Source organism: Rhagoletis pomonella, unplaced genomic scaffold (genome assembly GCF_013731165.1).
Source record: "Rhagoletis pomonella isolate Grant_MI unplaced genomic scaffold, Rhpom_1.0 Rhpom_scaffold_00001, whole genome shotgun sequence".
Classification (NCBI taxonomy): domain Eukaryota; kingdom Metazoa; phylum Arthropoda; class Insecta; order Diptera; family Tephritidae; genus Rhagoletis; species Rhagoletis pomonella.
The window spans coordinates 9,801,044-9,828,532 of record NW_023458555.1 but is presented as its reverse complement, the minus strand read 5'-3'; the positions used below and the strand labels follow the sequence as shown (position 1 = coordinate 9,828,532).

The 27,489-nt window shown below is 37.9% G+C and overlaps 2 protein-coding genes across 2 annotated transcripts in view; both read right to left on the bottom strand.

Moving 5' to 3' along the window:
* Positions 1 to 9,305, bottom strand: part of LOC118751971 (protein single-minded) — a 155,002-nt gene extending 145,697 nt beyond the window's left edge. The window contains exon 1 of the mRNA XM_036486802.1: positions 9,118 to 9,305. Coding sequence (XP_036342695.1) covers positions 9,118 to 9,305 — 188 coding nt within the window. The remainder of the gene's footprint in view (positions 1 to 9,117) is intronic.
* Positions 9,306 to 24,129: 14,824 nt separating this feature from the next.
* Positions 24,130 to 25,593, bottom strand: LOC118750565 (putative glutathione-specific gamma-glutamylcyclotransferase 2). The gene is made up of 2 exons (XM_036485305.1): positions 25,356 to 25,593; positions 24,130 to 25,291 (listed from the first exon to the last, which is right to left on the bottom strand). The coding sequence occupies exon 2, from the start codon at positions 25,270 to 25,272 to the stop codon at positions 24,244 to 24,246; it is 1,029 nt and encodes a 342-aa protein (XP_036341198.1). The 5' UTR covers positions 25,273 to 25,291; positions 25,356 to 25,593; the 3' UTR covers positions 24,130 to 24,243.
* Positions 25,594 to 27,489: the final 1,896 nt, after the last annotated feature.

The following is a 27,489-nucleotide window of genomic DNA, read 5'->3' as shown; positions in this document are numbered from 1 at the left end:
CATTTAGCCATTGACAGCAAACCAACCAAACTCAAAGCATTTGACAACGATTAAAAATACATAAAAAATATTTTAAGTGCCTGTCTGCACCGATTTTCAATGCGAAGCTGTGTGACTTTATTGATACGCTTTGTGTTTAACTTTAGTGGCTCAAAAGTGTTTGCTCTTTATTTATTTTTTTGTTCGAATTTCATTCGAATTTTTCTTAGCGCCCTTCGCTTTTTTGGGTGCTTCACTTTCGTAAAGTGTCTCAACTCGTATCGCTGGCGACTCATTGCTTGTTGTATATTGTGTTGTGTGTGCTCGCTTCTTTTGCAGGTGAGTAGTCGCTGCCGGCTGCTGTCTGCTGGCGCTTACTAACGCTGAGTCATTGCGACTAATTTGAATATTTTTTAGTCTACCAAAAAATATCACTTCTCAAGTGAGCCACACACATATCCACACACGCACACACACACGTAAAACACAAAATTGGTTGCGTGTGTGCAATGAATGCCGTTATCATTTTAGGCAATTTGTAAACATTGGATTGGAAGTAAGCAAGTTCGCTACTTAAGTCTTTCCTTTTTGGTTGTCAGAAGCTGGCAGCGCTTGTGGGAAGCGCCATCTAATTTCTAGTTATTTTTCAAGCAGCTATCAATAAATGCTGCATATATTTCTCTCACCACTTGCTTGACTATAGAAGCCATCGCCTTTCTATGTAAATATTCAACATTTCCACGTTCGCCGCGCCGTGTGATTCATGTCCAAGCTGTGCTGCATTCGCGCAGCGCAGCAACGAGTATGAGGCGTGTGCGACGTGCCATGTTGCCCGGCTGCTGCGCTCTTGTATAAACAAATGAATTATGTTTGGCGCAAATCGTTGGCATTGTTGCTACTGGTTTTTCGCGTTTCACCAACTTTTCACCAGCAACGCTCAATTAACCATCAGCCAGCGATCGAAAACACGAATCAGGCGCAGCGCAATTTTGGTTTACCGCAAAGAAGAGGCAGAGCTGTCATTGCCAATATTATTTTCTACAATTCTATTTTTTTTTTCCCAGTACCCACAAATATTTCATTCATATTTTTCTTACCTAATCCATGAAAGCAGCAGGAGCAGCTCCAGCGCGCGTTGTGGTAGGAGGCGGCAGTAAGTGGTGCTTCGCGTTTGAGTTAGCTGTGTTAGCTAAAATTTATATACGAGTACTTCACATCACCATTCAGTGGCATTACATCTAACTCACATTCATTGGTAGTTGATTTCAATTTGGTTTTTCGGTTTGCAATTTCACCGCATGCGCAAAACCAGTAGCAATTTAATCACACCAGTCGCGGCCGCCGCAACAGTCATTGATGATCGACGCTTTAATGGTCGTGGTCGGCGGTTATACTAACTTTATGCCGCTCGCCACTGAATCGCTTTTTACCTCAGAATTCCCCCCACTCTGTTGGGCTGCTTTACCGCCTTACAATGACGCTATTTTATTGGCAAGTGGGCGCGCGCACGAAAATTATGATTATTTTTCAATTTCAATTTCTGTTATTTATTTTTGCCAACCATGCATTGCCTGACTTTGCTAGTTAGACTAGTGTACTCAGCGGTTTTGCTACGTTTTTGTTTTTTTGTTTTTTTTTTGTTTTTTGCAAACTTCACTTATATCAATAACTGTACATTTTATTGTTGTATGTGCGCTGCATGTCTGCTGCATTGCTGGGAAAACGTAAAAATCCCTCACCAATCGGTTTCCCCTGGGCAAGAACTTTGAAGCGGATGTGTTTGGTGGCACGTTAGACTTTATTGGCTATTATTAAATTTCCGCTAATGAAAAATCTATTTATTTTGTTATCATGGCTTCATAGTACGTGAATATCCGCTGAGGTTTTGCAGTTAGTCATTAAGTGGCTGCTGCTGGGAGCCGAATATATACATACAAGTACATATAAATTTTTTTTTAAATAAAAGTTGCATTAGTTTTTTTCCATTTTTGATGTATCTGTAAAGGCAGTCGAAGCACATGATATGCGCTTAGTCTCTCTCGAATCCAATCACTTTGATTTGGAAATTTTGTATAAAAAAGTAGGTAGGCAGCAGATGGGCGGCTTTTTTGAAAAAAATTATGCGTGAAAGGCCCGTAGTCTGATTATGCTGGTGGTAGCTGCTCTTCTCAATAGGTTTTTATTAATTTAAGCTTAATGTTGGTGAGTCTATAGCCGTGCACATAAAGTGTATACTTCAGAATCCAAAACCACTCCAATATATTTCACTCTATGTTGGGTAGTTTTGTCTAATTATTAAAGAGGACCAAGTTAGATTTCTAAGCATTTACACCAATCAAAAAGTTAATGGCCTACGCATCTACTTTTTTCAAAGTGTCCTCCTCAATTCCTCTTATCGGCCAAGGAAATCGCTCCGAAACAAGTATGACATTGGCCATCACCTTAATTTCCTGGGAATCTAGGTTTATTAGTACTTTAACTTTAACTTTACGTTTAATAATCCTGCTGAACAGTTTAAAAGGAAGCATGGAAATATTCCCTTGCATTGGACAGTTACTTTGGTTTTTAAGATATGATGTCATTGGTTGGAAGATTTCCCCTTCGCTGTTCATGGAATGCATGGGTAAAATTTTTTCCAGAAAGTTCTTCAATAAACTTTCTCAACTTTTCTTAAAAAGTGTATTGGTAAAAAAGAAGAAAAATAAAGAAACCCAAGCACCAAAAATTGGCATTTATACAATGAAGATCTCTCTGTAAAGGCGAGAGTGCACGTTAGGAATCTTACTCCAGCATAAACTTAGCTGTTCTGGGCTGAGCTCAGCCGTTGTGAACTCCTACCCTACGTTCTCTTCAGAAATCATGAAGCTTACGAATAGGCAGACTCCACAATGTAACCATATCCTGGAGCGATGGATGAGAAATACCTAAAAATGCACTTAGTAATAGAACAAAATAAACTTATCCACTCACCTCTGCGCAGAAACCGTGGATCTTGCTGCTATTTCCAGCGTACAAAAAATTCAGGCAAAAATTCATACTTATGAATAAGTGCTCCTGAAAATACCCAGTGGATCATTCAGGAAAAACTTTAAGGAAGCTCTAAACTTTCTAGCCGCAACACTCGTAGTTTCCTATCATTGAGCACAACTTGGGCCATAAATAGGTGGGATAAAACGGCGAAGGAAACCAGCAGCATATAACTGACGAACAATGAAAATCTAGTCAATGTTGGATTTTTGAAAGCTTAAAGCCACTTTGTAAATAAGGTTTAGGTTTAGTCGGTTCACGAAAAATTTTGTATGCCATATCAAGAAGGCGGTAATTGGCGCAAATATTAGCAGGTACTTTCCTCTTATAGATCGGGTAAAGTACACTGAAATTCCATTTTTTTCGGGCAAGTATTCATGAAATCAAATTTAAATGGGACCAGCCAGTTCCTCACCGCCTTTGAAAAGCTCATCTAGTATTTTAAGCCGCTTTATCTCTATTCTTGGACGAGTGAAGATATTTGAGCTGTGTCTTTATACACTGGTCTGGTTTCCTTTTCATCAGACGCGTCTCGTTTTTTGCCATTCAAAATCATTGACGAGTATCTCCTTCACATCTAAAGTGTATTTGTGACATCTGTTAGCAGAGTTCTGTCTTTGCCTTTGCGAAAAAAATTGATTTCTGGTCCATTTTCTGATGCCGGTTTCGAGCTGCATTTCTGACTTCCAGCATCTTAAGCTTTCTTTGATCGCCTTAGAAAGGTGTATTTCTTCCCTCCTCTTTTTTCGGTATCGCCATTGGCTACAGCACGGCTTGGTGTGATACAAATTTTTCTGCAAAAGCGGTATCTTTATGGGTGGTTGCAGTTTGGTTCGGCCAAAAAAGAACAATTCAGAGGAAGTGGTATAGTGCTTATCATAACTATGTGACACCCACATATTGACAAGTTTGGATTATTCATTTTTTTCTTATTATTTAGTTGTAATTATTTTTTATCAAAAATATAGTTCATTCTACATATAACGTACCTATAAAGCCAAGTTTCATACTTTGTAGAAAAATAATACAAAATCAACAAAGTTTCAGCGAAATTTCACACTTTTTCCTTTCAATTCTAAGGTAATAAAGTCCAAGCCCAAAGTAGCTAAAAATATCGTCAATTTGTTTTTATGTTTTGTGCATTTATCTGTGAACCAAAAATGAAACCAAATGTGGGCATGCCACTTAAATTCTAAGCTACTTTATCTAAATGCCATCGTTACAACACTTAATTTTTCATAGAGGCAGCAAAATTAACAAAACAATTAAAAGCTCTATTCCCGATTTTCCGTCGACAATCGCACCTTTTCCACCGCTTACCCAAGCGCACTACCACGGCGCAATATTCAATGGGTAACCACACATAAATTGCCATACAAATTATTAATAAACACTTAAGTTCTTGTAATTTCAATTAATTTCAATAAACTACACTTCAACACGATACCGCAGCCAGAATCGCAAATGCAGATGCAGCCACAGTACTTAGTTTTTTGTAGTTCTGGGCATGCGGTCTGCGCGCTTGCAGGTGCGCGCTTGTGAAATTTAACACGATCGGCATTGCGGCGCGTAATTCATCGACACTAGCCGCTGCCTGCGCTGTAGCCAGCACCGTCACCGTCACCGACGACACACAATGCTTCAAAGCAAGGGCTTCCAGCTGCTTTCGCCCAGCGCCGGCCTCTTGTCTCCGGTTGTCATCAGCGCAGTGGCCAATTGGTGCTGTTGCCGCACAACGAACGCCAGCCAGACCCCCCGCTGTAACTAATGATCGATAAACAATATTTACGCTTATGAATGTACGGATGGGCGCGCGCGCGCGCGCACGTTTGCAATCTTCACGCGACCGACTATGTAGCAGGGCTGACTAACAAAACGAGACGTTACGCGCGACTTACTTTTGACTACGCAGGGCATAAAGTTGTTGTAGTTTTGCAAGTTATCTATGCATTTACATGGATGCAGTTGGGTACTGGAGAGGCGTTGTTGGTGTCAGATTACAAGTGCGAAAGCCAGTGGGCGCCTAGCCTCCTGGATATCTATGAGCGCATCCACTCCGGCGGACACGCATTTATTGCAATTTTAGTGCTGATTTCACATGTTTTATGCGGTCGTTGCGTTGGTGATTAGTTTTTCGCTTTACTATAAATTGTAAGTCTTTTTGTCCATAAAGGGCTGTTTAGAGTCCTCAAGAAAAACGAAGAACTCATATTAAATTACGCACAATAAATGGTAAAGAAATTTTCTTCTATCAAAATTTCTGAAATCAGCATGCAGCTCTCAAGTAAAAAATGCTCATATAATTATTTCTTCAAGAATATTTACAGCAACAGAAATAATGAAAACAATTTTTGGGATTTTCTTTGCCCTTAGTCAATACAAATCAATTTAGATCTCATTCTCAATCTTAATCTTAATCTAAATATTAAGCTCAATCTTAATCTTAATCATAATCTTAATCTTGGTCTTAAATTTAATCTTAATCTTATGCTTGATCCTGATCTTAATTTTAATCGTAATCTTAATCATAATCTTAATCTTGATCTTAATTTTAATCTTAATCTTAATTTTAATCTTAGTCTTAATCTTAATCTTGCTATAACTTAGTAACGGTACTTCGTAGGACTTTGAAATTTTGACAGCTGGTGCGTATGCTGGTAGGTACTCGATTTCCGTCAAAAACAGAATATCGAACAGGTTGTCACTTACGCCCTTTTGGCGGTTAGGGCTCGATATATGTATTTATGTAGTCAAATGACAGATCATACTTATATCATTTTAGGAAGAAGCGCGGGGCAGATGCCGCTTATAGTGAATTCTATGGAAGCTCAAAAGCGATCAGGTGACTGAAAACATAAAAAAAAAACAAAGCTGCAAAACATTCATGAATATAACCCACTCACACCCACATTTAAGTAAACCAAAATGAAACGACGTGTGCATGTGCATACATGCTTCTTGTTGCAAAATTCTTCAGTGTATTTCTCTGACAGTCCTGCCGACAGCGTAAATCAAATGAGCTGTCAATGTTGTCTGCCAGCGGCTAAAGTGACGATGCCGACAAGTGCAATGCTGAGGGAAACAATTCATCAAAAATCAGCTAACGAACGAATAGTCGCGCAGATACAAATGTATAAGTAAGACTATAAACAGGCGCTTCGGCGAAATTTAGGCGCATATATAAAAATGTAGGTATGTGCATAACAAATATGAGTATGTATGCATGTATGAATAAAAGAGACGCCACCAAATATTTGCATGTTGCAAATAAAGTTAGCGCCAAGCATTTTTTGGGAAGTAAATTTTGACGGCTAGGAAGCGTACTACTTAAAATGCAGACAGCAAGCGGTGAGGCGCTCAATGGTGTCAGTACAGCCAACACAGAACTTCTCAACGCAAAATGTCTGAAATTATTTATTAAAAGTAAAATAAAAAGTGCAAACTTGTATGCACATACCAAAACGTACCTAGACATCGGCATCTACAGATACATTCGATGTACACTTTTTCATATTTCACACAACAGCAAAAGTTGCATTGCCGCCAGCAACTGTTGCATACACATAGAGTTGTAAAATTTTAATTGCATTGCAAATTTTAGTTTTTGCACTCAACGAGGTTTACAAAGAATGAAAGCATCAAGCGCCATACGTTAGGCTTTTGCATTAAAATGTGGCACCTGCAAACGAAGTGAGAACAGCAACGAATTGGTCGGGCGAATATGAAAAACGCATTTAAATTATGTTAAAGCCTACATATGTATGTATGTATGTTAATATATTCTAAGACATCCCACATGGTTTGCTATATAAAAAAGAGCAATTCTTTTATTTCTTTAAATTTATATTTATACTCACCCATTGAAATTCGATGGAGCGGAGAAACTCGCTAGCTATGTAAGTATGTAGGTACATAGTATATGCTTATAACTATCAAATGTATACCACATACGAATTTTGTTATACAAGTATATAAGTTGTTATAAATCAATTATTTATATAATAGAAATAACAGATCGGCGCTCACACAATATGTTCGTGTTTGGGCGTGCTTCTCCCGCATTCAGGATGGAATCGGATTTGGTTTTTGAAATTTCTGTGCTTACCTGTACTCCAGAAACAGCCAAAGGAAGCTTTATAACGCTTTTATTCGAAGGTATGTATGGACGGACCCGCACTGATTCTGTGGTGGTTTCCGTCTGAAAGACGTGCAGCTGTGTTCACCATTTTGGTGGCGGCGAGACCATAGCGACGGTAATGTATCCGGCTATGGATCTAACTGGTGTAAGCCAGTCGGGGAGAAGAACACTCCCGGAGAGGTTTACCAGATTTTAAGATTCCGTCAGTATGAAGGATTAAACTAACTGCTTTCCCGTCGTTCGCATGGTTCACTGGATTCTATCTACCTTTCCATAAATCACCTCAACTCAACATTTTTGAGGAGGACTGCCATCTATTTGAAAAATTTTATTCAACTAAAGGAATTATTATAGTACGGGCAACAAACAATACAAAAATAAGTACTTTTAAGGCGCAGTGAAGCACGCTGGGTATTTGCTTGTTTATAATAAAATTATACTAGGCTGATGTCTGTACGTCATTTACATATATTAAAGAAAAAATTTTATGGTGGTCTTTATTAGAACAACAGAAGCCAAATTAACAATTTTTAGAGTTTTTGTCTGTCTGTCTGTCTGTATGTTTGTACGCGCATCACTCGAAAACTAATACATGGAATTGAATGCAGATTTCGCCAATGCTTTGCTAGAAGTGTAACTTAAAATATATAAAAATAATAATTAGGGAGTGGTCACCTTTTTGAAAATCGCGGTTTAAGTAAATTGATCAAATAGAGTAAATATTGCAATATGATTGTCGAAAGATAGAGTTTTAAGAAGGCTTACAGCCGAAAATATCTTTTTGGAAGGTTGCCTTCTGTTTGATAATTGTAATTTTAATTTAATTGATTAGAAAAATAAAATATTGCAATATGGGTATCAAACTAAAGATATTTAAGAAGACTAGTTTTGTAGTGGGTTGCCACCTATTTGAAAAAATTGATTCAGTTAAATTTATAAGATAATGTAAATACTGAAGTAAAACACCTTTGAATAAAGTGCGCAATATGTAGAATCGAGTTATAAGATTATACATAAATAAAATTTCCAGATTAAATTCACTCGAAAATATATTAACTAACACCCAAATTCATAAAAAAAAAATAAAGTATTTTTGAAGAATCGAAAATTTGTTTGATAATCTCACTCCATAAATTTCTTCAAATCTATTTAATTTGTGTATGAGTGAAGCCATAAGAGCTTTGGGAGGGAGTATCGACACAAAAATGCCCAGTGAAGCATGCCGGGTATATGCTATTTTAGAATGTATTAGTATTTCATCCCTACCCTTGATTTGGGCCGCCTTATCTTCTCTATATAGCGTCACCAGATAAGGGTTCCATAACGATTTTTGCCAGCTTGGCAATTGATGAGTTCCCCCAGAGCAGGTTTCCACCTTATACAAGGCGCTTTGTTCCGAAAAGTATCTTCCAAAGGTAAAAATATATCACCAAGTCTATTGTTGAGCTATTCGTTTTGCTCCTAACAACTTGAAATCTTCCTCTTGGATAACAGCAGAACGGCAGCATAACTTTAAGTTTGGAATATTTTTGTTAAATTTTTTTTATTGCAAAAACCATTAAAGAACATCAGCACCTGCATTATTTTAGTATGTAAAATCTAATCTGTAATCTGTGTAAATATGAAAATATATCTTCACAGGGTATTCATAGCACAGATGTGTAGCTTTTATATATACATACATATATATGTACATCTGTATTCATGGCTTACCATTGCATTGCCCGGCGGCGCCACAAATTGTGTGCGTATTAACATTTTCATTTATTTAAACGTTTTGCACCATTTGCAGACTTTCAACAACACTGGCAACATACATACGTACATACATACATACATACATATGTATATACAACACTAGGCGCGCACACCTTTTCAACACTAAAATGAATTTTATTATTTATTTGTTTTTCCTACGCTGAGCAGGCGCTTTTCTGTTGTACTCACACAAACATACATACATACATATATACATATGCTGCTTGCAACAAGTTTGCTTGCATGCCCCAAGGCGTTGAGATTTGTTGCGCACCAGCCGCAGTCCGCAGTTGAATGCGACGACGCGACGGCTGTGTGGTGGCGGTCGATCATCTTCGTATGGCATATCCTGTTGCGCATGCGCCAAGGCACATGTGTATCTCTGTATGCTCTGCTCAGCCATTGCACATATGCATATAAGTATGTAACTATGTTAAATATTTGCTTGCCACAGACGGTCAGTCTAACTGTGCGAGAATGAGGCGGCATCCTACATATGTATGTTTGCATGTAAATTGTTTGTCGTTGTTGTTGTTGTTGTTTTTGTTGCTGTGTTACATGTTTCTTGCTACATGTAATATTAATTTCAATGATGATATCGATGTCGCCTGCGAGCACGTGCTGTGAATTTTATTAGGATATTTTAATTATGGTCACTGTGAGGTACTCAACGATAGCCTAGCTGGGGTGCAGACCAAGTGTGGACAGTCAACAAGATAATAACAGATATATATGTATGTATATATGTTCGTATGTTTTTTTTGTTTGTTTATAAATAGCTGCGGTCCCCATTAAAATAGGACCTTATTAATGTGCAAAATTTTGGATTTGATTGGAGTAAAGCTCTATTCTGGTTTGTATGTCAGCCTGTAGGAAAGCTATCATAACTTAACCGATAAAATTGGATTTCGATTTTCTGCAACTTATTTAATAAATATTTGACGATTTTTATTGTATTTTCCCAAATACCGAAAATTATTGGTAATCCTTCATTTTTATTTTTTCGATGAAAAATAAACGTTAATTTATGTATGATTTTTTTTTTTACGTTCAAAACAGGGACCGATCATAACAGTTATTGCTGAAAACTGTCATGGAAAAGTTTACTATGAAGGATATGTTCTACAACTAAGTTATAATACCAATCGGTTTCTTCTTTCTTCGAGACTCACATTTGAAATTAAATTTTTATTTGCAATTTTATTCAAAATTAAAGAAATAACGATTATTTTTGATTTTTATATTTTATGCCATAGATAACAGTTATTGAAGACTTTTATTTATAGAACTCATCAATAAAAATCAGTCAATGACTTTTACTTTTAAAAGTTATCAATATAAATCAGTCACCGACTTTTATTTTTTTAACATTTAACATTTTTCGCAGTTAAAAAGGTGTTAGCAAACAAAAGTTTACTACGCCTTATACAAATGACTTTTATAAGTATGATTTAAAAAATAAATTTTTATTTATGACTTTTATAATTAAAAGTTTTCGATAACTGTTATCTAAGACATATAACTTAAAAATCAAAAATAACAGTTACTTGCATTATTTAGATAAAAATCAAAAATAATTATTATTTTGGATTCATAAAATAAAAGTCAGAAATAACGATTATTTAAGGAGTATTTAAATAAAAGTTAAATAATAATTGTTGAAGATCGATTTTTTTAATAAAATTTGTAACTGTTACGGTCCCTGGTTCAAAATAATGGATATTTCATGATTTCATTTTAATTATTTTGATCAAAAATAATCGATATTTCGTTTCATCAATTTTTATTTGGACGATAAAAAAAAATCGTTTTGATAAAAAAATCGATTATTATTTTTTCGATAAAAAGAAATCGATAATTCATGATTTTTATTTATTCGTTCAAACATGATAATTTTTTAGTATTTTCGTCCCTTCTATCAAAAATACTAGTTATTTTTTTGATTTTTATTTTTTTCCGTTAAAAATTAAATTTTTTCTAATTTTTCGATAAAAAAAAATAATTTTTTATTCTTATTTTTTCGATCAAAAATAATTTTTTTTTTTTGGTTAAAAATAAACGTTAATTCATAATAAAATTTTTCGAGCTCCTTCTCCCATCTTACACCAAGCGCATAGTGTAGCGGTGAGCAAAGAAAACGAGCGAAGCGTCGATTTACAACGCGCATAGTGAAGAACAAAGCGTACATTCACGCTTGTAATCGACGCTTTTCCCGATTCTTTTTACTCGCCGCTTACTACTAGGCGGTTAGCCTTAGGAACACATAATTCATTCAGTGGTTAGCAATTGTATATAGAAAGCGGATGATGACTAAAAAAAATTCTTTCATTTCAATGATGCGTGGAAACTTGGAGTTACGTCTTTAACGATTTCGTCAAATATATTGAAAATGATATCGATAAATATTTCGATAAGGATATCGTCAAATATTTTGAGAATTATTTCGATAAATATGTAAACCACGATGGGGCAAAATTTTGAGTATCGATAACATATCGTTAAATTTTTCTCTTTAGATCTTAAGCCTTCGATGTTGTTTCATTTTCAGTATATCCCTAATTTTGTTTATTCCCTTTCATTAAGACATTTTTTTTTCACAGCCATCACTGGCAATACTTGCACAACTCGCCTTAATATGCAGCATTTCATAACTTTTCTTCAGCCGAATGCAGCCCTTAATTTGATTCCGCCATCTTTTTTTTTTTTTTTTTTCCTCATCCCATTTCGCAATTTTTTTCTCAATTAATGCAATGGCGCATAAATTTCCACACTCAATTGATGCAGTGCTCATTAATTTGCCGCAAGTTAACTCCGCAAAGCAATAGTGGTAGCTAGAGCATCCAGCAAATGCGTAGGCGGCATCTCGTCGCATTGGCAGTTAATGACAAAAGACTTAAGCAACGAACTTGATTAAGCAATGCTTGAAAACTCTAAATGTAAGGAGGGGTTTTTCCATTTGATTAATGCTACACATTTGTGTACATATATGCCTGAAAGAGGGAAATAATCGATATTTAAAAATAAAATAAAGCGCTGATGACTCACGCAACGTCTGCTTATTCTACGCTACTCCGCACCACTGCACCACCTCTCTAAATTGTCACCATGCCAGCGCGTTTATAGCGATTGAAATCAATGTGCGTGCGTTAATAGTCAATTAGGTAGCAAGGCATAGAAATAAAATTAGTAAAAAAGGAAAAATAAGGGACAAAAGGCACAAACAAGGTTCAAACCAAAATCATAACACATTAGCGCACGGCATGATGGCGCGTGTCGCCAAGACAAAAGTCTGTCTGTTCACCGCGGCACGCGGCTAAATGTTTTCTTAGTTGCTTTTACCACAATTTTCCAGCTACTTAAACGCACGTCACGCATTCGCGCGCGTCTAAAAGAGTGCTTTGAAAATCACTAAGTATTAATGAATTTTTATATTGAAGACAAGAATAAATGATTTTATGCATTTTAAGCTCGCTAAATGCGCGCCGTGCGGAAGAACGGAAATGTTTTGTCTCGTCACGTATGAGACAGTTTGTTGTTAATTCTTTTATTGGGGTTTTCTGCGCTCATCAACACTAGCGGGTGTTGCGTGCTGCTGCTGTTCGTGAGACCAGCATTGCATGCACAAGCGCAGTTGCTTTGTTCTTTGCCGCGCCTGTTTATATAGGCAATTATTTAAATACTCGGTAATATGAAAATGCAGAAGACAATATTTAATCAAAAATAATTTTAAACACGTAGCGAATTTGGAGCTGTTTAGAAGAACGAATTATTGATATATCTTTCTAAAAGTTTTTCGTTTGCTTTTTATAAAAAATTAAATATGGGGAAATTCGAAGAAATAGTTTAATTCAAGCGGGCCATTTTAAAATCAGAGCAAAGATTAAAGATTTGGTAATAAATTAAAACCACTAAAACTAAATTTCAATTTTAATACCATAACCATAACCACAACCATATCCATATTCATATCCATAACCATATCGATATCCATAACCATAACCCTTACCATAACCATAAATAAAACCATAATCATAACCATACCTAAAACCATAACCTTTACCATAACCATAACCATAACCATAACCATAAGCATAACTGTAATCATACCAATAATCATAACCATAACTATAACCATAATCACAACCCTATAGCCATAACCATAACCATAATCGTACTCATACCTGTAGTAATAACCATAAACCTAACCACTACCATTACAATTACAATTACCATTACGACTATAATTACTACATATTACCATTACCATTAGCACTACAATGACCATTACCCTTTTCATTACAATTACCATTAGTATAACCACTACCCTAACTATAATCATAACCACTACAATTAATATTACCCTTACCATTATCATTACCACTACCATTAACATAAGCGTTACCCTTACTAATAGCATTACCATCATCATAACCATAACCATTACAATTACCATTACCATTACCACTACCATTACCATTACCCCAACCAATACCATTACAATTACCATTACCATTATCATTACCAATACCATAACCATAAGCAATGTCATTAATGTTAATAATTTCTGACAAATTTTCTTAAAGAAGCCCAAACAAAAACATATCAATTCTTTCAAAACTTTATTGAAGATAAACGAAACTTAAATAATTGCCCCAATTACGGCGCCTCATTTGCCAGCGGCATAACCAAATAATGCCTTTAACAATTTTTATGTTAATTTGAAATGGTTATTAAGGTTATTTGATATACATACATACATACATTCGCACCAGCAAAGCCAACTCATATTGCACCAATTCCCATCCAGCAATGCAGGCGGGAACACCAATGCTACGCGCTCACCCTCCTACGCACCAGGTGGCAAGCATAGGGCAAGTGCTCGAGCACAGCTGACTGACTTATTTGACAGGCTGCATTTAATTTAGCGCCACAATTTGATTAAATTCCAATATCAAATCGAGGAAATTGATTTTTTTTTTTTCAATGTTTATGCACTTACACATACACCAACGTACATACTGATGCATATGTAAATGCAAATAATGTTTCGCTTGCAACTAAATTCTGCATGCATATCTGTATAACAAAAAAATCGCAACACAACAAACTTTACATATTAACTACAATGAACCACCTTTTTTTACCTTCGTCATTGCCGTTGTTGGATTTTGAGCGCACCAAGCGCTGACCGCTCGCTAAGTTCAATGCGCATTCGTGGCATTTGTCGATGGTGCACCCTGCGGCTCCAGCTGTTTTGTGCATTCGCTGGCACATTTATTTTCTCAGCCGCGCTTGGCCGCCAAAGTGTGACCGCGCGCGCACCACCGCCGCCGCCTGTATTTTTAGTGGTCAACGCGCAAAGCGGCGCGGCGCAGCGCGGCACAACACACAGAAAATTGACGCTGTTGTTTTACCACTCAATTGTAGAATCAACAAATGAGTGCATTTAGCAGTGATTTTGGTTTGAGGTAGGTTGTTTTGTTGTTGTTCTTGTAGTTGGCGCTGTTGTAGGCAATATGTAATATGCAATCTTGCAAAAAGGGTACAAACGATTGAATGGAAATTTTAACAAATTGGAAAGGTGAATACGCACACACAAATATACGTTCGCTATATGGCAATTTTTTAGCAGCCAATTAAAGTCGCAAGCTATACGATTTGACATTTGGAGACGGTGGCGTTTGTTATTGTACAGCACTTTGAAGTTATTTGTGTCGAATTTTCACAATTTTTGCAAAACATAATGATAATGAATCATCATGTATAGCAACCGAAGGATTTAAGGTACAAACTTTTCATATTTAGGTACCAGTTTGAAAGCACGCAGAGCGATACACCTTTATTTTGTCTCTTTTTTTCAGTATCTACGCGCAGGTCTCCCCACTGACCCATGGAAATGGGGCTCATTATTTCTAATAAAACGGCGAAGTACTTTGAAAGTATATTGGTTCAGAAGTTACAAAGAAAGCTCGTTGTGGAAGAGATTTCCAAGAAGCAGTACTCCCATTTCAAAAAGGCTGGGTCTTCCCTATTATTGAATTTATATTGAGGTAGGGCGTTTGTTGAAATAGAGCGTTCTTGAACCAAATCACGAAAAAGGACGTTTTCGAACCGGCAGCCGAGATCGGGCGGTCTTTCACTCTGCAAACTCGCCAACTTCGAGCTTCGATATTCCACTGTAGTTTCCCAAGAGTCCACATTCCTATTCGAACATGCTACTCTGAACGGAATAGGGTCTATACTTTCCCATGAATCAGAAAATATTTTTATCAAGTTGTTCTCGTGGGCCCGGAATAACTAGAGGAAAAAAGTCGAATTAACAGAGCAGTTCTGGCTAAGATAAGTCTTTTGTGAGGCAATTGAAAGACACTAGGCAAGATTGGTTAAAAGATTTTGTTTATTCTGACACGAAAGTCTTACAAAACAAAGCTTCCTTTGCCAAATTTCATGGTGCAAAGCTCTTTGGACAGAAAGCACTTGTATATCATTGGCCGAATGAGTAAAGCTCTGGCATGCCATGCGAGGGATCTGAGTTTCGATAAAAAAAAATAATAAAAATAATAACTATCGAAAACGGTTCACGTGGTCCAAAGATATCCGGTGGCATACATAAAATATTCCAATGAATTTGATAACTGTTCTCCTTAATTGAAGTCTGTTAAAAAGTAGAAAATATATATATTTTTTAGTTTAATTTAATTTCTAGATACAAATATATTTATTTAATTTGTTTATTTTTATTATTTTTTTATTTAGTTTTTAGATTTGATTGATTTAATTTTTCTTCATATTTGTTTGCTTTTTTTAATTAAGTATTTTTAGATTTAATTTTTTCATAATATTTTTTTTAGTTTAATAAATTATTTTGTTTATTTTTTCTCATTTACAATTTTGTTTTCTTTTAATTTCTAGATTATATTAATTTAGAGAGAATTTTTTTAACAGTTAATTTTTAGGAACATTTTGAAATTTTATTTGTGTTTTAATTTATTTTTCTATTATTTTTCATATATTATTATTTAAAAAAAAATATATTCTTTAATATCGTTAAATTTTGAAAAACTTATTTTATTATTATGTTTTTTTCTTTTTTAGTTTTTTTAATATATTCTTTTAATTGTTTTGAAAGTAAAATATATATAAGTATATATTTTTCTATTTCATTTAATTTTTAGAAAGCTTATTGCCAAAAGACAAACAGAAGACCGCCTCCCCGTTAGCCAATCTTTCAAAGAATTTTTCGAAGGACAGAAAAGCGCTTTCCAGATAGTTGCCACAATTGACAATTTCCTTACGAAAGACTCTTGTCCTCCGAAAGACTATGGTGAGTTCAAATGCAGTCGCCAGAATTGCGCTGTAAACCTTAACAAAGCCATTTGCTTTCTCCAGACTCACAATTAATTCAATTCATCGAGTTACTATTGCCATTATCCATCAAAGCGCTTTCAATTTTCAAACGCATTCCCTTTACTTTGTTGCGACGCGCGGCAAAACATCAAAGGCGCTCATCCATTGCCGCACCATCTTTCAGCCATTTCATTTGCCTATTACAAAGTTTAATAGATTAGTTTCACATGGTCATAGCCTGCAAATAGCAAACCGGAGAGGGCGTCCACCAGCGCTACGGCGGCTCTATAATGTAGCAACAAGGACCACATTGAACATAGCAGCGGCGGTGGCGGTGGCGGCGGTGGCGGTGGCGGCGGCGGCAGCAGTGAGCTTCAATTTCCATATCGCACTCAAACGAAAGGGAAATGCACCTTCATTTAACAACTCGCTGTAGAGTGGCGAGGGCTGCCAACACACCGCCTTGCTGCCATATACACAGCGGTGTAACATCAAATCGAATCGGATGCGCAGCCGCGGAAGTTATGAAAAATTAATAATAATGTCGAATCGATTGATTTTGCAAAATCAAAAGCGGCACACGGCGAGCGATGGGAGATATCCGTGGCTGGTTGCCGGCTGTTCAACGATCGTCGACATAGATAGTGGCGCGATTAGACACTGAATGCAATGGTGTTGGTGGTGGTGCTCGCGGTTGAGGGTTTTTGTGGCGCGCGCGCGTACACGCAGCCGCAGGCTATTTTTTGGCTGATAACTTTTTTTCTATCCTTTTTATTGCTTTTCATTTAGAATATCTTACATTTTTATTTAAAACAACTATTACTTCATTGCTTCATTTTTATGCGATGCACTCGCACACACGCAAGAAAACTACATATATATGTATGTATGCCGCCCCTTCGGCTGCGTGTGTGTGTGACAGGGTCTCTTGTGGTCCATGGTTCCACGCGGCTGTGGCGCAAAAATTTATTGGCAAATGAAAAATAGCGCCAATTGCCCGCAAGGCGATGCGCAATAAAAACTGCTGTAGTATATCGATTTTCTTTATTTGATTGTCGCTGTTGCTATTGTGAACGGTTGACTGGCCGCTACAGCCAGTTGTTTGGCTTTTTTCTTTTTTCATTTGACTATTTTGATTTTTTTTTTACTCTTTTATGCCAAGCCACGAGCTATTTTATGCGCAATTAAAGCAGTAACAATATGGTCAACCAGCTGGTCACAAAGCAGTGGAGTTCGAGCGTTCAATTATACAGGGTGGTCCAAATGCTGCCGACTTTTTGAAGCACCTTGTAGGAGCCGCGATTATAATGTTTACTGACTTGCCGCCGAGTCAGAATACTTCGCAGCAACAATATATATCCTTCGGAGCAAAGGAGAGACTTTTCTATTATGCCATGCCGGCAGTTTCCATATGCTGAGTTGCCTGATACGAACTTAGTTAGTAGTCTTTACTATAAAAGTTAGGCAGGCTCCCCAAAAATCACACAACTTCGTCCAGGAGTAGTAGTTACCCTTTTTAACCCAGTAAGTTTAGTAAAATTTAAAGTCTACGGTACCAATACCTACATATTTGAAAAAAAAATTAAGTTTGATTGGTTCCATAAAGGAGTTGAAATCCCCTGCATTATAAAAAGCCTTTCTTTCTTAAACCTACAATTTCAGAAATCCACCTCGATGCGGATTTCGTTTTGGTCTACCACCGCGAGCAGAAAGAGTCTCAGACTCGGCCAGCCATCGACGTGTTCTATGCCTGACTCAGCCATAGAGTTGATTGATCGAGAATCATTCTCTCCCTGAAGACATACTTTTTCCTCTCAACTTGACCATTTCGAGCCCGCATATTGTTCTTAAGTATGTTCTATCCCCAAATAATGGCCACTAAATTGTCATAACTTTCTCAAATCGCACACAGATTTGATGAATCTTAGTTTCAAAGGCTATATTTTGGCTCCGACTAGAAAACGCTTGCATTTCCATTTACAGATTCTCTACAATTTTCCCTGATATAGATACATAGACATGAGGCTATCCTAAACTATCTGTTTAAACTGGGCAGAACAGTCGCTGCAGAGTTAGGAACTCGTTCCTGTGAAGAGTGAAGGAGAGGAAACCCACAAAGGGAAGTCCTTCTGTCTTTCTACTATTGGATGTTTGTCAGCAACGACCCGATGGAGGCTTTGGAAAAGCTGCCTATACGGATGGCCTTCCGCTTTTGCAAGGCTACCTGAACTTGGCTCATTAACTGCGGAGCTCGTATAATAATGCAAAATATTGCGCCCGTAGTGCTTACAATAGGAGAGCTGTCCCTGTCCGCACCGTGGCTCGACTATACATAAAAAACGTGTATCCCTACCATAACCCACAATGAAAGATTGCCCAAAGTCCACCGAGCTGGATGCAAACTTTGGAATGTAAGGAGGCTAAGTCCGTCTGACCATACGTAGATCAGAGGTGCTGGAAGAAGCTCTTAAAACTAACGATAATAGTAGGGGTCTTAACTTGTCATTGTGGTAAGGCTCAACATCAACTTGTTTGGCAGATAGGCAAATTGGGGTCAATCATAGGTCCATGCTTTCCGTGGATAACAATGAAGTGCTGCTTGACAAATGCGAATACTTATATAAGGCAACAGCAAAAATTGCAAAGAAACGAAGCACGACACTTAAAAGGAGGTATGGCCACTTAAGGCATCATCGATAATCCAATTTGTGTCTCAATTCTAGAGGAAGATCACTTTCTCTGTTGTCATCTGGCTCTTGCTAAACTAAAGGGGTTTTCAATAGGGGCGTATTAAAGTAAAAATGTATGTAGTAACAGTAGTAACGATCCAAAACGGCCCTAATTTTCAAGTCAACGAGCATTTGACTCTTGAGAAGCCTAAGGTCGTTGAGGCAAACAAATTGTAATATATAGGCATCATCCTTCATACAAAGCTTCTTTAGAACTATGACGACAAGAAATCCTGAGCTTGCAGTTCATGAATGCTGAGATAAATATCCAGCAGTAATCTATGGTGCGATTGCTTAGACCTCGAGACATACCCTACAAGGCCGTTGTATGCGTGGTTGTCCGATGACAGCAATCGAAGGAAATCTCCAACTTCCATCATTGCATATAACCATAGAATAGGCTGTCAAAAGAACTCTTCTAACCATAGCCATAGATGGTGTAGAAAAATGAAAGGTGATGTCATCAATCCAATCTCCCAGATATGATATGAGTAGGACTATAAAATTTTTAATCAAACTGGGAAACAATGTAATCTGAGGTAAATCCACTCTGGAGGCATACCTCAAAGCGAACAATTTGCGGACGGCTCAAAGGAGCAGCATATGTAATGTCTTCGATAGATACAAGGATTAACATACCAATACCAATGGGTCCTCACCAATACATTCGGTCATCTTTCAGCCGTTATTTTTCGTAGGCCAACACACTACAAAAATTCCGTTACGGACTAGTACTTATGAAATTTGATCTGTGTCCCTAACAAGAACAGATATGGTCCCAAACTGTTCCCCAACTGGTTCGAACTACTGCCAAAATGATCCCGAAGAGCAAAGATTTTTTACAATACAAAACTCCGTAAGGAAAAGTTGTAGATTTTGTGCTGGGTTACACAAGATGCTGTTAAAAATTTTCTCCTAGGTTAACGCAAATTTTATCATACCGAGAACAGAGATGTTTACACAACAAAAATTATCTCAAAAAGAAGTGAATAAAATAAAAGAACGTCACTCATTAGATAAGACATGACTAGGTCCGGCGAAGTGCCAAGTATTCTCACTGAACATTGCAGGATAAAAGTGCTTCTCTGCAAACCACAAATTTGGTCTACCGAATTCGTAACTCTTACGACCGGGCTGTAGAAGCGCCTGGTTATCGACTTCTGGAGTTCCACGTAGTCAACAGGAGAAAGCTCTCTAGCAAAGTCAGAAGATATTGTTGGCTCTTTACATTAAGCATTAAATTGCAGCACCCTTTAGACAACTCCATCACCTTCTGTGGCAACGTGGTCATCTTCGGCTCCGTCGCCAATTCCAAGCGCCATCTACAGCCATTACCTTGGCTAAGTCTTATCTTACTTCTGGCTGTGCCCTGACATTTTGGCAATTGCTGTCGTCACGCATTTATGTCGCGTCTTTTGTGAAAATAATTTCACACATTTCTTTTTCTTTTATCCACAACTTGTGCCAACTTTAATATTCAATTTGTAGCTCCTCTTATTCTCGCTATGATGCCTAGTATTTTGTTGTTATTTTTATTCCTTTGTGGAAATAATAAAATACGACCAAGCATTTGAATGCAAAGTCTGTCTTTGTTTTGTCAGTTTGGCTTTATAGGCGTGGGACTTGTTGTTTCGTTAGGTCGCCGCTAATCACAGTCCAGTCTAGCTGTTGCTGTAGCTTTTTGTTTGGAAAGAAAGAAAGAAAATCAACAAAAATCGTAGAGTGATTTTGTTGCTTATTTAGATGCCAACAGCGTGACAAAAGTATGTATTGACGCGTCGTATACTAAGCTCAGCTCAGCTCAGCTCAGCTCAATGTGGCACTGTGTGAGCACGCGCATGCGCACCTTCTCCCTAAGAGTGCAAGCGCCAAGCGTGATGCTGTGAAATTAGCCGCAGGACGAACGATTAATGTCAATCATTATGTTAACGTTTGTGCGGCATAAACGAATTTATGACCCAATTGCTGGTGTTGTTCGATAGTTGTAGAATTTGTTTTAAACCCATGAAGGTAATAATACTGATGTCTTATATTGAATTTCCCCATTTGGTGTTCGATTGCATTTGATTGATTTGTACTACATATTGGGAAGGTGAATTTAAAGAGAAAATCTCCTCCTCAGTGATTAAGGTGGAAGGTTTGCCTTCCTTTTTTTTGGCGGGTAGGGTTCGATCTACCGATAGACCTAGTGAACGGTAGTTGCGATTGGTCCATTTACCCATTGTGCAAAGTGTGTTACATTAGGCATCTTCACATATTTGACTTAGGTTGGGTATTTCGGATAGGCAGTTGAAGTAGGTTGGACTGGAATGGAATTGTGGATGGCCGCAAAAACCAAAAACAATTTTTTCAAGCGCACAGGCAGTATTTTCCATTGCATATAGGTGAGAATGGAATTGCTCCTCTGCACACTTACCGCACTCCTTTATGAATCTTGGCAGTTTGTCGAGGGAAAGTTAATGTAGCTCGTTCATTCTCAATGCATCCAACCCAAAAATCTATCATCTAAGTGCGGCGAAGGCTGGAAAGCGACAAAGAAAATGTTCTCTACTATCCAAATCTTCCAAAATAAGACGTACACAGTGGATCGTCGATGATGCCTATGGTGACCATATGCCGTTCCTAAGTATTGCACGCTGTAATCAGTCCTATCAGGGATCGTCGATCATTCCTTCTGTGTCTGAGAAGGAGTTTTGCTACCCGCCTGAGGGGCCTTTTCAGGAAACACTTGGTAGTTTTGCAGGCGTCAATACAACAGCAATAGCTCTCATGTAGTGCTAATAAAATTCTTGATGTATCCGATTGTTCCCGTCTTAAAATTGGCTCCGGTAAAATTGGACGCTCCAAGGAACCGCAGCTCGCCGATTCATCGCCCAGTTCGTTGGCTAGAATACCATGGTGTCTGTAGATATATAGATAATTAATAGAGGTATCCACTGCGACCAAGAGATCTTTTATGCCCTCAACTATTTGCAGTACCTCATCTAATCCTAGAGAGCCCAAAATTTTAGGAGATATCGAGGGATTTGCGGTTGTATTAATTCGCCACTTGGCCAGTATTGGCCGTCTTCTCACGACCGCCTCGCATTCGCGAAGCAGGTGCATAGGAGTCTCCTCAGTTACATCGCAGACACGACATAAGTCGTTTGACCAGATCTCTAACTTGTGCAGGTGACCTCTCTGTCTGCAGTGACCCATCAGAACACCTGTTATTATCCTTAACTTTCCTTTGGAGAGATTGATAATTGCCCTATACCTCATAAAGTTGTAACCCCCAGTAGCCGTTTTCTCATTACGGTAATTCCTACGTAGGTTAATCTCTGCACACAGACTGATGGCATAGACCTCCGCTTGGAAGATACTCGGGTATGCCCTCAAGGGTACCTAGAAATGTAGCCTTGGCCTGGCCAGCCCCAAAGCCTTCTGGTGTCTTCGAGCCGTCTGTGTACCATTGCAACGAGCTCGATGAGATTTGCCTGGTGTCTGTCACCTTCAGTATTGCAAAGGCTTCCGATTGAAAAACCATTGTCATTGCACCCAGCAGTAAAGCATTTGAAATTACAGTCCAAATTCGGGTCTACGTAACCGGAACAACCCAAATTTATATCTGGCCAAGGACTGTCAATCCAGCAAAACTCCCCAAAAACTCTTTGGGGCACTTGTATGCTGCCACAACAACAACAACAGCCCAAATTCCACCCAACTCCAGTACGATTTTCAGTCTTTGAAAGCTTTCACCGAGCTTCCCAAGAGATTGTCTGGATCTCTACATTGCTCTATTGTCTCAGTTTGTCATTAAGTCCCAAAAAGAAAGGATATTGTTCTGAGAACCTTTTAACCAACCATCTGTGTCATCCAGAACGCCGATTATCGTTCCACATTCCAAAAGAATTGAAAGGTGGCAAATCCAACAAATTATTAAGAGCCGATCCTGACGTTGCACTCATGGCGCTCGTAATTCCTATACATACGCTGCTTTCTAACCTAATTAGCATGGAAACAGTTGTTATGTCCATGGTTCTACGCCACCATACTGTCTACAGCAGAGTACGTGACGATTGGTCACGGACAGATCCCACAGAAGCTGCACGCTTCCTAGGGTTGCCGTTAGTGGAACTTGACGACAACGACTGAGATACCAACCGATCTGGGCGGGGTTGTTGTAGCCGCTACAACAACAACAACAACAACGATTGGTCTGACTAAAGCTATAAACATCCAAAATACCATAGCCGGACCCAGACCCTAGGTATTCCTAAAGGTTTTCCAATTTTGTCCGAAAACTTTCATTGTTCCACTTACCTTCAGCTCGACGTAAGTTATCTATGTCAGTCATGTTGCTTCAGCATGTTTTGCTTCGCCCAATGCATCTCCTCCTTCCAGTCACACGCGACTGCACAAGCCTATAAAGTTTTCGTGATATTTACGCTCGACATTGCAGCGTCATCGTATCGTATGGCTGAGTTCATTCAGAAGCCTTCTGCCGTGCGAGGAGGAGACTGCTTCCAAGTGTCAGAAGGCACTCCGCTACTGTGCCCTTACGGGTAAACCTTCGTCCTCTGAGTTCTACCAGTCCAATGGGAACAAACAGGCGATGCATAATTTAGAACCGACTGGCTAATGGACTTGTACGTTGGTACCAACATTTATTTTTACCCAAAGTGCTGCCGGCGAGCGGTATCTGGCCAAGGACTGTTACTCCTTGTTGCCACTTTGTACTTTGTAGGCAATTGTGGTTGTATGCGCAGAAGAGGGTAAGCTCTAAAATGTTTCGACCGTCGCAATTGGAATGCCATCCACATTGAATCAAAAGTTGGCTGCACCCCAACTTCATTGGAAGCGATTAGTTAAAAGGCCGTTAACACCAGGCGATTGATGCTTTCAACTAAAAGTTGCCTGTAAAATCGCCTCATGCGAACACCGTATGGCTGAGAGAGCTTCGAGAAGCAAAAGTAAAACAGTAGCGGGAAAGGACACCAGCCCTTGGAAGCTGCTAGCCTTCGAGGTATGATCTCGAAATAGTTTATATCATGATGGAATGTAGGGTTTTATATCATTCTGTATCATGGGTTTAGATAAAAAAAAAAAAATGTTGAATCGTAATGGGATTTTTTTTCTTTTGTATTAAAACTTTAAGGTTTTTCTTTGCTTTTAATGTATGTATTTATAAAACTAAGTTTTATTAATCTTTATATTTAAATATAATACATGCATTACATGACTACACCACAATTACACAATACACAATTTAGATGCTAATACTTCCTATTGACATTTGCTCGAGGCGATTTCAATTTGGCCACCAATACTTGGTTTGGAATGCAGAGCTTGTAACAATTCCTGAGGGCTTTCCAATTCTTTGGTCAATAAATCTTCACGCCAACCCGGTTGGCTACATACTTCGTACAAATGTTGCACATCTCTCACAGTCTCTTGCGCATCACCATCTCTATTGCCAGTTTCAATTATTTCGGCGATTTCCTTGTTTAAGGCCTTCTCCAACAACTTTGGTTCATAGTCGGCAATGAGCTGCTTCACTACAGCTTCTAATTCATACAAATGACGATCCTCTTCTCCGGGAAACAATTCACGCATTGCGCTCGCCAAATTGAAAAGGTATTCTCGATTCGGTCCACTTGGCCCCGCAGCTGCGAATATTTGTTGCGCTATTTCCGGTATTTTCCATACATTCCCCGCATACGATGTATTATCTGGTGTTGCTATATACATTGTAATATCAAAGTGATTGTCCGGCTGTTCGGGATACTCATAAAATTGCAAAACACAGCGTTCATAACCGTTCTTTTCGCGATGGTCTAAATGTGCTAAAACTTCATCGCGATGCTCTTCCGAAATACGATAAGCTATGCCATAGACGCGACTCTCTAAACTCACAGCTGGTAACAGTGTTACAACACGGCCCGGTCTCGATTTGGTGCCACGATGATCAATGCTGTTCTGATAGAAAAGTCTCCGGTAACCGCGTATAAAACCACGTTTACGGTCGATAAAAGGAAAGTCGGGTTTCCATATGAGTGAACCATAACCAAAAATCCATACATCGTCCTTCGTGGGTTTGATGTAACGAGTCTGATTAGAGGATGTGTAAAGTGACTTGCACAAATTGTTGGTCGGATCTAACCATGGTGGCTGATCGGGCTCTAATATACGATTTTCAAAGTATTTTTCATAAATATGCTTTACAAGAACTTCAGTGCTGCTGCAAATATCGCCATTCAGTGGCAATTTCAGACCTTTACAAAGCTCTAAAAATTTATCTTTGTTCCTAAGCATTTTTGCTCGCTACTGATTCCTAAGTGGAGGAAATGTTAAGACATTAAATGGGTTTATGAATAAAATGGAATATTCAATTTTACCAAAAATTTTGATTTCGAATGACTTATCACTTTGGAAAATAGGTCTACGGTGAATTATGTTCGCCGACCTAAAGGTAATAAACTTATACTGGAACGATTTCGAATTTCAGCGATCATTGAGGTGGAGTCTCAAAAGTAGATAAATGAATGAACACACTTGATTTCCTTTATCTATGCAAATATCCTTCCTATTCTGAAAATCAGACCAAAGGTCTTCGTTATAGAAAAAGTGACAGCGTTGAACATAAATATTTACAAATTGTAAAATAAACGTCAAAACTGCCGCGTTGCCAACAGCAGTAACACTCTTGAATGCTACCAGAGGTTTTTAATTTATAAATTTAAACCAATTTAAACACACCGGCCAAAGAACGTAAATTTACATTTACCAAAGAACGTACATTTACGTTCTTTGGTACGGCGAATAACGGTTTATAGTCGTTAAAAGATCTACGATGAATAGTGCCATCGTGAACCCCGGCACAACTCCGTTTTGGGTGGTGCCCAATGTTGCCATATTCACAGTTTTATCTGTTAATTACAGTTTTTTAGACAATCTTGCAGTTTTTATAAATCTCCCCTTAATAACAGATGGGCAATTTAGTTCTTTTCAAGGACCATACAGTTGCAGTTCGGTCACCTTAATGAACTAGTTCTTTTAGTTGATGAACACATGTATGACATTTTAAACGCAGTTCAGTTATTTTTATTATAATATTATATTCGAAACAAAAACTTTGGTAATTCGAATTCACAGAATACTTTTACATACATAAAAAACGTGTGTTTAGGAACATAAATCATATAAATAATTATTCAGGCTTTTTTAATCGATATCATACATTTGCAGTAATGGTAATATATTATCATTATTTTTATTACACAAAAATAATATTTAATTTTACTCGTATGCACCATATGTTAGAACGTATTAGCTGGATACAGGGCTTTTATAGTTTTCGTATAAATAAAATACAAAATGAGAAATATTAGCACTGAGAAATTTAGTTCAATGAACTAGTTCTTTAGCTAAAAATAAAATAATAAAATTCAACATTTTTAAAAATTTCGGATTTGAACGAATAAATTAAAATATCTTTCGGGGGTTTTTTTGGGAGCAAATTTGTACGAGAAAAAAGGGCTGTGTAGATGTATCGTATTAGTCATTTCCAAATGCGGTTAAATTAGCATTTGATTCTCCCCAAGCTATTTCAAATGCGACATTACCTCATGGCGCAAATATTATTTATTTAGGTTTCTTCTTTAAGAGCCGTCATTAAAAAATTAAAAAAACCTGGATGAAATTCCGAAACGTACTCATCGTGTTCCTCAGCGATTCCTGCTTCATAGCTCCTTAAATTATTGTTCCAAGGGGCAACCAAAGACTTTTTATCATCTCCGGTCTCGCCCATCAAGTACCAAATCCCCAGGCAGAAATCCTCATCCGACAGTATTATTGGTGCCCAAAATGGGTGATATTCAGTAACGATGGTCTCGGGTTTTCCAGTTGTTGGGTAAGTTGGGCAACGTAGTTCAGCAATCGACGTTGAAACAATCTGTGATATTAATCCGTTATCCTTAAAATCAATGCCCCTGCTGCTAATATATTGAGGATATTTACTTCCGATCTTTTCAATACAATCAGCAACAAGTGCTATATCATCGCGAAGATGATTTATGGAATAATTATCCGGCATTATATCGTTGGGGTTTTCCAGCACGGGGGCTGGGTTAAGTTTTCTACCCCGAACGGAATGTGTTTTCGTTGTACTGAAGTCCCATCGTGCACCAGGTATTGGATTGTATTTGTAAAACTTTCGTCTTATAGGATTTTGATTTCGCGAATTACGGGCCAACTGAGTGACCACGTAGCGGAGATTTGAAAATCGCACATAAATAGGGCTGCAACTTCCTTTAAGTAGACGGGGATGTTTAGGTATAAACGACATTCCACCCTTTTTAAAAAACCCGATTCCTGATAAAATCTTTATCAACGGAGCGAAGCCTGCTCCCATACCTTCCAAGGCGTGACGGTAAGACTCAGGCACAAATATATCTTCGAATCCATGGTTGTCGAAATGTTTGGAATGTTGCCCCTCCATAGCTCCAGCCAGCTTCAGATCAAACTGGAGTA